The sequence below is a fragment of the Salmo salar genome, chromosome ssa26 (assembly GCF_905237065.1).
Source record: "Salmo salar chromosome ssa26, Ssal_v3.1, whole genome shotgun sequence".
In the NCBI taxonomy this organism is placed as follows: Eukaryota; Metazoa; Chordata; class Actinopteri; order Salmoniformes; family Salmonidae; genus Salmo; species Salmo salar.
This window is the reverse complement of record NC_059467.1, coordinates 31695001-31707500: the sequence shown is the minus strand read 5'-3', so window position 1 is coordinate 31707500 and position 12500 is coordinate 31695001. Positions and strand designations below refer to the sequence as shown.

The 12500-nt window shown below is 43.5% G+C and overlaps 1 protein-coding gene across 4 annotated transcripts in view; it reads right to left on the bottom strand.

The window, feature by feature from the left end:
• The window catches only part of LOC106593220 (protein unc-13 homolog C), a 184439-nt gene that overhangs the window by 126090 nt on the left and 45849 nt on the right, over nucleotides 1-12500 (bottom strand). For 3 of the 4 annotated variants that reach the window (XM_045708287.1, XM_045708288.1, XM_045708290.1), the window contains 2 exons: nucleotides 10416-10421; nucleotides 8941-9012 (listed from right to left, as the gene is read on the bottom strand). In XM_045708287.1, the coding sequence (XP_045564243.1) occupies nucleotides 8941-9012; nucleotides 10416-10421 (78 nt within the window). The remainder of the gene's footprint in view (nucleotides 1-8940; nucleotides 9013-10415; nucleotides 10422-12500) is intronic. The other variant, XM_045708289.1, reaches the window with a different exon arrangement.

The following is a 12500-nucleotide window of genomic DNA, read 5'->3' as shown; positions in this document are numbered from 1 at the left end:
TACAGACATAGGCAACTTTCTAAAGGGCTATGTGTCCATATTAACCATATGAACCATATTCTCCGTGTAGTGTACAGTATATAGGTGCAAGGGTGTCATTCCATTATTAGTATTGAAAGAGCATCCTTTAGCTAAGTGGCTCAATGACACCAGTGTGTTTTATTACTGCTCAACTCAACCATGTTCTACCAGAAATCAAAGAGTAAAGGAACAATGTATCAGCTAAGACCAGGAACACACGGTTGTGTATATCAACCAAGCACTGCATGCCATTCCATGCCATAGCCTCAGCCTTACTACTACAGCCACACAAACACCCTGTTTTGAATGAGTGTGAGTTGATTTGGGTTTGTTTATTGATTGGCTATATTAAATGTATATTCCAGTGTCTTTCTGCTGATAGGTGGAGAGGTCAGACATATGAATGCCCCTAGTCCACCATGTGGTCCACAGACTATCAATCAGGCTCACTCACACACACACACACACACACACACACACACACACACACACACACACACACACACACACACACACACACACACACACACACACACACACACACACACACACACACACACACACACTGACACTCGCCCACACACACAGACACACACCCACCCCCACACACCCACCCACACACACAGACACCCACACCCACCCCCACACACCCACCCCCACACACAGACACCCACCCACACACACACACAGACACCCACCCACACACACAGACACCCACACCCACCTCCACACACCCACCCACACACACAGACACCCACCCACACACACAGACACCCACACCCACCCCCACACACCCACCCACACACACAGACACCCACACCCACCCCCACACACCCACCCACACACACAGACACCCACCTACACACACAGACACCCACCCACACACACAGACACCCACCCACCCACACACACAGCGCCACCTCTAGCCTTTTGGGGACTCTAACCGAGATTTGGTTTTACATTTTTGTAATTTAGTAGACGCGCTTATCCAGAGCGACTTACAGTTCGTGTATTCATCTTAAGATAGCTAGGTGGGACAACCACATATCACAGGCAGAGTAAGTACACTTTTCCTCAATAAAGTAGTTATCAGCAAAGTCAGAGCTAGAAGGAGGAGGGGGATCTAGTGGAAGTGTTGGTTCAGGAAAGTTACAATAGTTTACAAGTTTACAAATACTTTTCAGTTGTCAGCACTCAAACAATGTGATGTGTGCTCTAAACAACTATTGGCTAGTTATTCTGTATTTAAAGAAACGGGCGGGGTATCGGTTGAGCCTGCTGAAACGATTGGATTAGATCAAGCCGCTCTCCCTCTGCTCTCATTTCCCCAGACCGACAAGCGACTCTGTTTCACTCACTCACAGTCACTCATCTTCCCTTCTCCATACATCGTGTGTGAATCACAATTCATAGCTAGTCATTGTTGTTCCATCTAGTTCATTCCTGTCGACTTTGCTGAGGCCATATGGTTGTTTTTATCTGACTACTGTGCATTGTTTAGTTGGCCTACTTTGTCTGTCTTTATAATTATTCCAATGCTGGCGATGTCTGTCGCTATGTCGTGATCCAAGCCCATGCTCGCTTGCTATAATTATTTATTTTCCTCAGGCATGTTTACCGAGCGACAGGTCATTAGAAAATAAAATGACAAATCTAGATATTTTTTTTTATTGTACAAATGTTGATGCATAAGTGTTGCTCCTCTCGAAGGTGAAACAATAGATGGGGCAAGTGAATTAGCCTACCTTCATCTAAATCTGTGTCTGGAACAAATGCAGGCAGTAGTAGCTAGCCATGCACTAGGCAATTTATTAGCCTATTTCGTTGATAATTGAATAGGGCTAAGTAAGTAAATGAGCATTTTCATCTATCGGGGTCGTTTACCTTTGAACAATGTGTGTGAATGAGTGAAGGAACATAACAATGTACTCTGAGCTGTGATAGCTCAGTAAAGTATAGGCTTTACCGGCATTTAAAGCTCATTTCTGGGTTTTCCGATCACAAGTGGATCTGATTATGAGTATCAAGTGTGATAAAACGGACACGACTACCAGTAGGACGAGATCAGCACACATCTATTACCTACCTCAGCCAAAACATCAGCACCACAGGTGACTTCCATAAAGCTGTGAACGATCTGAGAGACAAGACCAGAAGGGTCTTCTACGCCATCAAAAGGAACATACAGTTTTACATCCCAATTAGGATCTGGCAAAAAATATTTGAATCAGTTCTAGAACCCATTACCCTCTCAGACTGTGAGGTCTGGGACTCGAATACCAACCAAGATAGCACAAACTTGGACAAAAAACGAATTGAGACTGAATGCAGAATTCTGCAAGTACATCCTCTGTGTACATCGTAAAACACAAAATAATGCATGCAGAGCAGAATAAGATGATACCGGCTAATTATAAAAATACAGAAAAGAGCCATTATAAGCATGTCTAAACCTTCCATAACAAGGCCATCACCTACAGAGAGATGAACATAGAGAAGAGTCCCCTCAGCAAGCTGGTCCTGGGGCTCTGAACATAAACGCAAACAGACCCCACAGAGCCCCAGCACAGCAACACAATTCGACCCAACCAAATCATGAGAAAATAAAAAGATAATTCTTTCCAATGTGTCAAGTAATTAATGAAAAAACTAAGTAAACTGGAATGCTATTAGGCTCTAAACAGAGAGTACACAGTGACAGAATACCTAACCACTGTGACTGACACACAATTAAGGAAAGCTTTGACTAAGTACAGAGCATAGCCATGCTATTGAGAGAGGCCGGCGTATACCTGACTCTCGAGAGAAGACAGGCTATGTGCCCACTGCCCACAAAATGAGGTGGAAACTGAGCTGCACTTCCTAACCTCCTGCCAATGTATGACCATATTAGAGACACATATTTCCCTCAGATTACACAGACCCACAAAGAATTTGAAAAAAAAATCACATTTTGATAAATTCACATATCTATCTATTTGGTGAAATACCACAATGTGCTACCACAGCAGCTAGATGTGTGACCTGTTACCACTAGTGAAACACAAATCCCATTGTAAATACAAACTAAATGTATCTCTCTATTTATTTTCCTTTCTTACCTCAACTACACTATATATACAAAAGTATGTGGACACCCCTTCAAATTAATGGCTTAGTCAATTCATTTCAGCCACACCCATGGCTGACAGGTGTATAAAATCGAGCACACAGTCATGCAATCTCCATAGACAAAAATTGGCAGTAGAATGGCCTTAATGAAGAACTCAGTGACATTCAAAGTGACACCGTCAGGATGTTACCTTTCTAACAAGTCATTTCACCAAATTTCTACCCTGCTAGAGCTGCCCTGGTCAACTGTAAGTGCTGTTATTGTGAAGTGGAAATGTCTAGGAGCAACAATGGCTCAGCCGCGAAGTGGTAGGGCACACAAGCTCACAGAACAGGACTGCTGAGTGCTGAAGCGCGTAGCACGTAAAAATCGTCTGTCCTCGGTTGCAACACTTACTTCCAAGTTCCAAACTGCCTCTGGAAGCAACGTCAATACAATAACTGTTCATTGGGAGCTTCATGAAATGGGTTTCCACGGCCAAGCAGCCGCACACAAGCCTAAGATCCCCATGTGCAATGCCAAGCGTCGGCTGGAGTGGTGTGAAGTTCGCTGCTATTGGACTCTGAAGCAGTGGAAATGCGTTCTCTGGAGCGATGAATTACACTTCACCATCTGTAAGTCCGACAGACTAATCTTGGTTTGGCGAATGCCAAGAGAACGCTACCTGCCCCAATGCATAGTGCCGACCATAAAGTTTGGTGAAGGAGGAATAATAGTCTGGGCCTATTTTTCATGGTTCGGGCTAGGCCCTTAAGTTTCAGTGAAGGGAAATTTTAAAGCTACGGCATGGAATTATATTCTGTGCTTCCAACTTCATGGTAACAGTTTGGGGAAGATCCTTTCCTGTTTCAGCATGACAATGCCCCTGTGCACAAAGCGAGGTTAATACAGAAATGGTTTGTCGAGATCGGTGTGGAAGAACTTGACTGGCCTGCACTGAGCCCTGACCTGAAATGGAACGCCGACTACGAGTGTAATCTTTATTGTTCATTTCTGATTGTTTATTTCACTTTGTTAATTATCTATTCCACTTGCTTGGGCAATGTAAACATGTTTCCAATGCCAATAAAGCTCTTTGAATTGATGTGCGTGCATGCATGTGTGATGAGTGTGTGTGTTTCGCTGTGATCAGCCGTGCTGCTGGAGAATGAAAGCAGAGGCTTGAATCCCTAGCGAGTGTTGCCAGCCACTGTTCTGAAAGAATCAATGGGTGCAGTAAATTTGCCTTTTACAGTGTGAGAGAGACGTAGAGAGGTGACATACTGCCCTCCCTGACATGACGATGATTTCGCTATTGAGTACTTCTCCTCCCTCTCTCCCTCTTTCTCTCTTCCTCTCCCAGCCTCCACTCCTCCATCCCTTCCCTCCCCTCACTCTAATATAAATTACTGTACTCCCTCCCTCTCTCTCTCTCACACACGCACGCACGCACACACGTACGCACGCACGCACGCACGCACACACACACACACACAGGTCTCGCTGCTGATGTAAGGTGGTGCTGTTGCAGCCAGCCTCTGCAGGCCACCACAGGGCCTTAATGACAACAAGTCTTACAGCCACAGGCCATCCAGCAATCCTCACACACCCACTCACATACACTGGGTCCTGAGAGAAATGACTGGTGTTTAATCTGAGGAGGTTGTGAGGAGGCAGCTGCAGAGAAGTGATCTCTGTGACATCACATGGCTCCTGGCCAGGCCAGGAAACCCTGGTCATCATCATATCTACTGGCTGGCTGCTGAGCCGCAGATGTTAAACGTCTACCGTATATGTATCATGTTATGTAACATCTTGGTCTAATAATGTGTCATGGCAGTCTTCAGTGGATAGACATCCGAATCTGACGTGACAGTGCCTAAGCATTAGCTCAGCGGGCTAACAGTCTTGTGGCACGAAGATGCATGACATTGGTTCAAACCCATTTTGTCACACATATATGTTGTTGATCTGTGGGTAAGGCCTATATGTGAGCTTCCTTGGATAGATACCCTGTTTGGTAATGATTTACTTTGACTACATCCATAATGCGTTTATTACACATCTATAAGCATTTAATGAAAAAAAAATATTTCATGAACGTGTTATAACAGGTCCCAACCGCATTATTAAAGGTTAACAAAATATATCCATAGCATATCTACAGCGCATTCATGTCATGCTATGCAAGAGCTCATATTTAGGTATCTTAATCGATACATCATTACAATAACAGAGTAGTGTCATCATTTTGGCTGTTCTCAAAAGTGTGCTTCTGCCATACCAGCGTGGCAGAATCTTCAAGGAGCTTTGAAAAATAAGAAGGTAAATCATGGGCCGAACCGGCCGGTGAGGGAAATGGACCTGGTGCAGGCTATATATCAGCATCATTTTCAAAACATGGTTTGGACTTTTGGCATATTCACTAACACTGGTATGGAAGAAGCACACTTCTGATAACAGACATAATGATGACACTACGCTGTCATTGTTATAACGCATCTATTATTAAGATACCTAAATATGAGCTCTTGCATAGTATGACATGAATATGGTATAGATATGCTATGGATATATTTCATTAACCTTTTATATTGTGGTTGGGAGCTGTTATAACAAGCTCATGAAATGCTTATAGATGTATAATAAATGGATATGTAGTCAATAATTACCAACTACGGTAGATATCAACTTGGCAAGTTTCCCAACGCCAGTGTATATAATGTAAAATAAAATCAAATAAAATGTTATTAGTCACATGCGCCGATTAAACAACAAGTGTAGACCTTACAGTGAAATGCTTACTTACATATCTTTAACCAACAATGCAGGTTTAAGAAAAATACCCCCAAAAATAAGCAATAATGTAACAAATAATTAAAGAGCAGCAGTAAAATAACAATAGCGAGGCTATATACAGGGGGTACCGGTACAGAGTCAATGTGCGGGGGCAATGTATTGTCTAGTTAGTGTGCATTTTTTATAGGTAGAGATGTCCAGTTCTGAAGATGGACACACAGACAGTCATCCTTGGCCTGATCTTTCTGCTCCAAAAAGCAAAGCAGATAAAGATAAAAGAGAGAGGAGAGAGAGAGAGAGAGAGAGAGAGAGAGAGAGAGAGAGAGAGAGAGAGAGAGAGAGAGAGAGAAAAGAGAGCAAGGTGCTAAATAAAAGAGACGGAGAGAGAGAGAAGAAAGATATAGATAAAAGAGAGGGAGAGAGGGAGGGCAAGCAGGAGAGAGGGGGAGGAGGGTAGTTGGCTAAAACATCTGTCCTGAGTGGACTAGCTTGTCAATCTCCCTGCTGCTGGATTAATGACGTCAGAGACACTCGACTGGCTCACTGTGACGCCGTCACTGCGCTCTCCTCTCCTCTCCTCTCCTCTCCTCTCCTCTCCTCTCCTCTCCTCTCCTCTCCTCTCCTCTCCTCTCCTCTCCTCTCTTGCTTTTTTGCTTTCCTCTCCTCCTTCTCTCTCATCCGTTTCTCAATCCTCTCCCATGCCCTCTCTTCTCTTCTCCTCTTCTCTCCATTACCACTCCTCTCCTCCTGCTCTCGTCTTATACCCTCTCATTTCCTCACTATCTTCTCTAATCTCTCTTCCCTCTTTCCTCTCTCCTCTCATCTCTATCCTCTTTCCTCTCCTTTCCTCCCTATCTCCTCTAATCCCTCGTCCCTCTTTCCTCTCTCCTCTCCTCCCTATCCTCTTTCCTCCCTATCTCCTCTAATCTCTCTTCCCTCTTTCCTCTCTCCTCTCATCCCTATCCTCTTCCTCTCAGCAGCATATGGGTGTTTACAGTGTAATCTGAGATACAGTTCTCTTAGAGATGTTCTTTTGTCAATTTAGCAGATAAAACACCAACATCTGCTTGCCCTACTTAAAACCACAAAAGGACTACTACTCCCATATGAAGCTAAACTCAGGACTACAAATCCCATTATATGCAGCTGCATTTAGGACTACATTTTCCATCCACAGCTACACTCGGGATTACAGATCCCACAATCTGCAGCTACACTAAGGACTACAGATCCCATAATATGCAGCTACACATGGGACAACAGATCACACATTCTGCAGCTATACTCTGATTAACCTTTACAGGATCGGTGACCTGACTTCAGACAGTTGAGCTAATGTAGGCTAATGTGATTAGCATGAGGTTGTAAGAAACCAAAAATTCCCAGGACATAGACATATCTGATATGGGCAGAAATCTTAAATTCTGGACTGTCCAATTTACAGTAGCTATTACAGTGAAATAATACCATGCTATTGTTTGAGGAGAGTGCACAGTTATGAACATGAAAATGTATGAATAAACCAATTAGGCACATTTGGGCAGTCTTGATACAACATTTTGAATAGATATGCAATAGTTCATTGGATCAGTATAAAACTTTGCACATACACTGATATCTAGTGGCCATCTAGTGGCTAAAGTCTAAACTGCGCCTAGGCTAGAATAATTCATTATGGCCTTTCTCTTGCATTTCAAAGATGATGGTGCAAAAAACAAAAACAAAAAAACATTTTTATCTTTGTATTAACTTTTGCCAGATGTAATGTGTTATATTCTCCTACATTAATGTCACATTTCCACAAACTTCAAAGTGTTTCTTTTCAAATGGTATCAAGAATATGCATATCCTTGCTTCAGATCATTTTAGGCAAAAAAAAATTCAAAAGGGGGCGGAGGTTTACACAGGGGTTTTCAAAACTCTCCTCGGGGACCCCCAGCCATTATATTTATTTGAACAATTCTAAAACTATCACACCTGATTCAACTAGCCAACTAATTATCAAGACCTTGAATAGGTTAATCAGGTGAGCTGGTTCAGGGCTACAACATAATTCCTAAACATCTGAGGGTCCCTGGGGAGAGGTTTGAAAACCACTGAACTACACAACTGTAATACAGTAAACAACATTACTGTAATAACAATATAATGAACATTACTTTAACAGTGTAATAACGTTACCTACAAACGTTATACGTTAACGTAATTGTTACCTACAAGAATGCCAATTTCTGTGATAGACTGTATTGTGATAGACAGCATTACTGGTACGGCATTAGTGATATTAGGAAATGTAGCATCCCATCCAACTATCTTTATTTATTTAGTGGGAGGAGAGGAATGGAGGGAGGGAAGGAGATGAGGATTGCAATCAATTAAAGCAGAAAGCTCTGGAGGTCAGCGGAAAGGAAAACAAATTCTCCCTTCATCGATTAAGATGTCTCTCTCTCTTTCTGATTCTTATACAGCACAGCACAGCAGTGTTCATCATTAAGCAGATTGTCTCTCAGAAGCATTACTCTCGACCTGTTCATTCCTACTGTACTGACAAGCTAATATAGCTAATCTACTCTCTACAGTGATGAAACAGCCTAATCTAGTCATTTAGTCTGACCATATCTATCTTCTAGCTGGACACTTCCTGGACAGTTCCAGTACAATGCCATGCAGCTCTTGTGACATTCATCTCTGAATACACCCCCCCCACCCACACACACACCCACACACACACACACACACACACACACACACACACACACACACACACACACACACACACACACACTGACAGTTTTAACACGGCTGCAGGGGTCCATGTCTGTATGTGTCAAAGCCCCCCAACCCCCAACTCTGTGTGCCCCCTTAACACCCCCCCACCCACACACACACACACACACACTCACTTCCTCAAACCGTGGCAGTGCTTTTGCCTTTATGCATGGCCATCACATTAGTCCCTCCCCCTCTTTAACCCTGGGTGATCTGATTGTCCAGTGATTTACATGCAGGCAGTGAGTGGGGCGACCTACCAGGTCCTCGTTGTTCAGGGTCGATCTAGTCACCAGGGCGAACGAGATGCCTGCCTTTCGAGCAGCGAGAGTCTGGGAAAGAGAGAGAGAGAGACAGAGAGAGGGGGAGTAGACAGAGAGAAAGAGAGAGAGAGGGGGGAGTAGACAGAGAGAGATAGAGAGAGAGAGGGGAGTAGACAGAGAGAGAGAGGAGGTGTAGACAGAGAGGGAGAAAGATAGAGAGAGAGAGAGGGAGAGGAAGAGAGAGAGACAAGAAGAGACTAAATTAATGCAACTAAGAACCATGACACAATATTAATAATCAAACGAGGTGGTTTTCTAGCACTGCAATAGGATTGCCACTGTCCTTTAGAAGCAGGGCCATGGGGGGGTCATACATTCTAATGCTGAACTTGACTATCGTGTCACTGTGGTATCTGCCATACAAATAACTGTCTGCTCCTCACTTTCAGCCGGTCTCTATAGTTGTAGAGCAAGAATTAGGATGCATTCCCAAGGATGCCATATTTCCTGTGTAATGTACAGTATTTTGACCTGAGCACTATGGGCGCTGCTCAAAAGTAGTGCACTCTATAGGAAATAGGGTGCCATTTGGAGTCAGCTCAGAGAGATTAGCCCTGTCTATATCTAATCAGTTAAACCTTACTGGAGCAAAGAGATCAAACTCATCTTCAACTACTAAATGAGTTTTGTTTCTGTGCATATCTGACATGGATACATGACTTTGTAAGATAAACAAAATGACAGAGAGAGAGAGAACGAGAGAGAGAGAGAGAGAGAGAGAGAGAGAGAGAGAGATAGAAAAGAACCAGCACTCTCTCAGTTTGTCTGGTCTGGGGCTTCTCTGTTTGTTGATTGGTTAATCTAGTTTGTTTAATCAGCCTGTGCACAGCCAGCCCTATCTATGCTCTCTCTGGCCTCTGGCTCTCCTTTGGGGACACTGACTGAGGCAAAAAAGACTACGGTGTCACAAACTAATCTTTGTCTTGTTCGTGGCCATAACAGCCAGACCAACTGAGAAGATAAGAGATGGAGCAACAAAATAATAGTCTTCATGTCCCGGCCCCAGCCATCACAGACCCTCACGGAAGTAGACCTGGGTTCAAATGCTATTTGAAATCTTTCAAATATTTTGACCGTTTTCTTTAGTCTTTCTGGAGTGCAAGCTGGTCGGGGAATGGGGTTAGGAATTTTGGGACTATTCTATCGGTCCATTAAGCCATGCAAGCTCAATCAAGCACAGATCAACTATTTACAAATGATTTCAAATCGTGTTTGAACACAGGTCTGTCACAGAAACACAGCTCTCTGTCCGATTCAGACATCTCAGGATGTCTACTACAAAGAATGTACCTCTAGCGAGCTTCTTGTTCATTATCAAGGCCGTAACAATAAGTGAAGACAGAGAGAAATAGAACAACTTACCCAGATATATTTTGTATAATGTTATTATTTTGTAAAGGGCTTTGACTTACCATAGCCTGATGGTTTCCACAGATGCAATGAAAAGAAAAAGCAAGAGATGCAATCAGAAGCTGCCTGTCTGGCAGGCAGACATGGGCATTATCTCAAATGGCACCCTATTCCTCATAAAGTGCATTACTTTTGACCAGACTCTATAAGGATTTGGCCTATTGTCTATATAGTGCATTACTTTTGACCAGGTCCCACAGGGCTCTAGTCAAAAGTAGTGCACTCTCTAGGTAATAGGGTGCCAGGGCCGATAGTAGTGCACTATAAAGGGAAAAGGATGCCATTTCAAACGACGCCCTGATGTCACACAGAGAAAAGCCACAGCATGGTTGAACTGAGAGCTTTATAGCTTAGACACTCTGTGACATGCATTACAGGTCAGCTCTATGGAACAATTCATCTCAGTCATTTAGAGTTCTACAATCTATAGAATCATATTCTTTACATGCATTAAACATTACAGAATTGCACTCATGCTTGGTATTTGAAGTGTTGGTCTAGGTACATGTATAGGTCCAAGTGTTTTGTTTCCTGACCACATGACCTGACCAGGAACAAAACTACAGCTAGCTATCACCGCTAGCGCCCAGAGTCTTTCCTGGTCATGTCTTGTGGTCTGGGAAGAACTCCTGGCCCCATCTCTGTAGGATGAAGCATTTCATCATAATATTTCCGCTGTCACTTCTGCACGTTAGTTAGTCTGGTAGACACACCAACAGACGAACACCAAACAGGACAAACAGGTACACGCAGGTACAGGTACGTTTACAGTGACGCCAGTTGGACTTTACACCACTGACTTATACACAGTACACTAACTAACTAACATGTACATTACATAGTAACATTAATATCCACTAAACAAGAGTGTCGGGAGAAGATAGATAGATATAGTTAGATAAATATCCTTATACTAGGGCATTAGTAGGCAACCCTGGTCCTGGAGTGCCACAGGCGCTTCATGTTTTTCATTTAACCAGCCTGGAAGACCAGGTGTGTAATGGTTTTAGGCAATCACTGAACTGATCAGTTAGCTCAGTTGGTCAGGTGAGGTGCCTAGTTGGAACAGAATCCTGCAGTACCTGCAACACTCCAGGAACAGGGTTGTCGACCCCTGTGCTAGAGGATAGCCTGGTGCCACATCTGCATGTGCTCTAGCCAACTCCCATGAAGACTGTTGTCATGGCCACCATACACACACAGTATACAGTATGTTATGTTGGCTAAAGCACATACAGGTCTGGACCAAATGTATATTAGAGGAGCTTACGTTACAGATAGATAGGAAAATGCAGACATGGACAGCTGACAATATTGACTCAGTCTTTACCATCATCCTTCTCCCGGAGAGCCAATCCTTCTCCCGGAGAGCTACTGCAGGTGCAGGCTTTTGCTCCAGCCCTGTTCAAGCTAACACACCACATTCAGCTAATCGAAGGTGCCGATGAGGCAGCTGATTAGTGGAATCAGGTGTGTTGGAGCAGGGCTGGAGTAAAAAACAGTGGGCAAAGTTGGTTGATATGATGCCATCCTTACAACCAGTTTACAACCAAAACAACCTTGGTTGTAATATAGTTGTAATGACGTCATATTGGTTTAAATTACATCACAATAACCAGTTTGGTTGTAATCTTGTTTTATTGAAACAATTTCAAATTATTTATTCCACTGGAAAATATGTACTTGTTGTAATATGGTTGTAATTACATCACGCTGATTGAAATGATGTCATTACACCCAGTTTATAACTTTTCAACGAGTTTTGCCCACTGGGAAACCCAACCTAACCTCTTGATGTAAATGTGTCTTTATATGTAGAATAAATGTGCCTACAACACATTTCCCCCTTTCCTACAAGGTCGTGCCCTGCACACATTTTCGCCTGGAGGTTGGGTTGGGGAAGCCTGCATGCCCAGTAGGTCTCCAGCCAGCGGGCTGTCCGGCCCAGGTCTAGCCATGTCAACAGCCCAGCTATGGTAAAGATCCATGGGGCATCCATGACCATGGTGTTGTGTTGGTTCAGCCATGTTTGCGGCAGCCATGGGTTCTGTAAGCAGGGGGATGTCACCTCTACATGAACCCAGAGT